The following is an 898-nucleotide window of genomic DNA, read 5'->3' on the forward strand; positions in this document are numbered from 1 at the left end:
TTTTTTTTTCAATAGGCTAAAGCTGACCCTTGGAAATTCAGGAGAGGACACCGACCCCTTTCGCTCGGGGAGACGTGTGCTGGGTTCCCATCGGGCTGCGAAATCCCGTCTCTCTTCTGGGTGCTGACTCTTCTCTCATTCCGTGTGTTCGCTTCTCTTGGCGTGGATGGGTTTTTGTTTCCGACTCGCTCCGTGTCACCAGTTCCTGCCCATCTCTAAACGCAGGCAAAGTATTCCTTCAGGGGCGCGAAGAGGTGGCGGATGACCGGCACGCTCCAGGACCTGCCGAGCAGTCTCTGCCGGGCCAGGCGGCTCATGTTGGACACGTCCGTGTAGTGCACGGGGAAGCCGAAGACCCTGCGGGACAGGGGACAGGGGACAGGGAGGGGTCAGCGTGCGGGTGGCACTCGGCGGGGTGGCCCCAGCCCCGGTGCCCGCGGTACCTCTCCATCTCCGTGCACCACAGGATGTCCTCCTTCTCGTTCATGAACACGGGGAAGTGCTGGTCCTTGCCCTGCTTGATGGAGTTGGAGCGAGTGGTGATGGTTCGCACTTTGCTGAACTGCAAGAGGCACGGGATGGTCAGGGGAGGGGGTGATGGAGTCTCTGCACCCCAGAACTCACCCCGTCCCTCCTCCCTCTCTCAAAACTCCCACCCTGCGCCCCAGGGAGCCTGGGATTGCTGTGACAGCACTGGGACCCCCATGCTGTGCCTTGAGGCACCACAGAGCCCCTCACTGCCCACCCCATCCCTCCTCCCTCTCTCAAAACTCCCACCCTGCACCCCAGAGGAGCCTGGCACTGCTGTGACAGCACTGGGACCCCCATGCTGTGCCTTGAGGCACCCCAGAGCCCCTCACTGCCCACCCCATCCCTCCTACCTCTCACAAAACTCCCA

The 898-nt window shown here is 61.8% G+C and overlaps 1 protein-coding gene across 1 annotated transcript in view; it reads right to left on the minus strand.

Moving 5' to 3' along the window:
• The window catches only part of LOC130587180 (DNA (cytosine-5)-methyltransferase 3A-like), a gene marked incomplete at its 5' end in the record, with an annotated part of 3529 nt that continues 2631 nt past the window's right edge, over positions 1-898 (minus strand). Inside the window, 2 exons of the mRNA XM_057388145.1 lie at positions 1-357; positions 444-604. Coding sequence (XP_057244128.1) covers positions 216-357; positions 444-604 — 303 coding nt within the window. The remainder of the gene's footprint in view (positions 358-443; positions 605-898) is intronic.

Source organism: Malurus melanocephalus, unplaced genomic scaffold (assembly GCF_030028575.1).
Source record: "Malurus melanocephalus ecotype Western Australia unplaced genomic scaffold, MMel_1.1 scaffold_1603, whole genome shotgun sequence".
In the NCBI taxonomy this organism is placed as follows: domain Eukaryota; kingdom Metazoa; phylum Chordata; class Aves; order Passeriformes; family Maluridae; genus Malurus; species Malurus melanocephalus.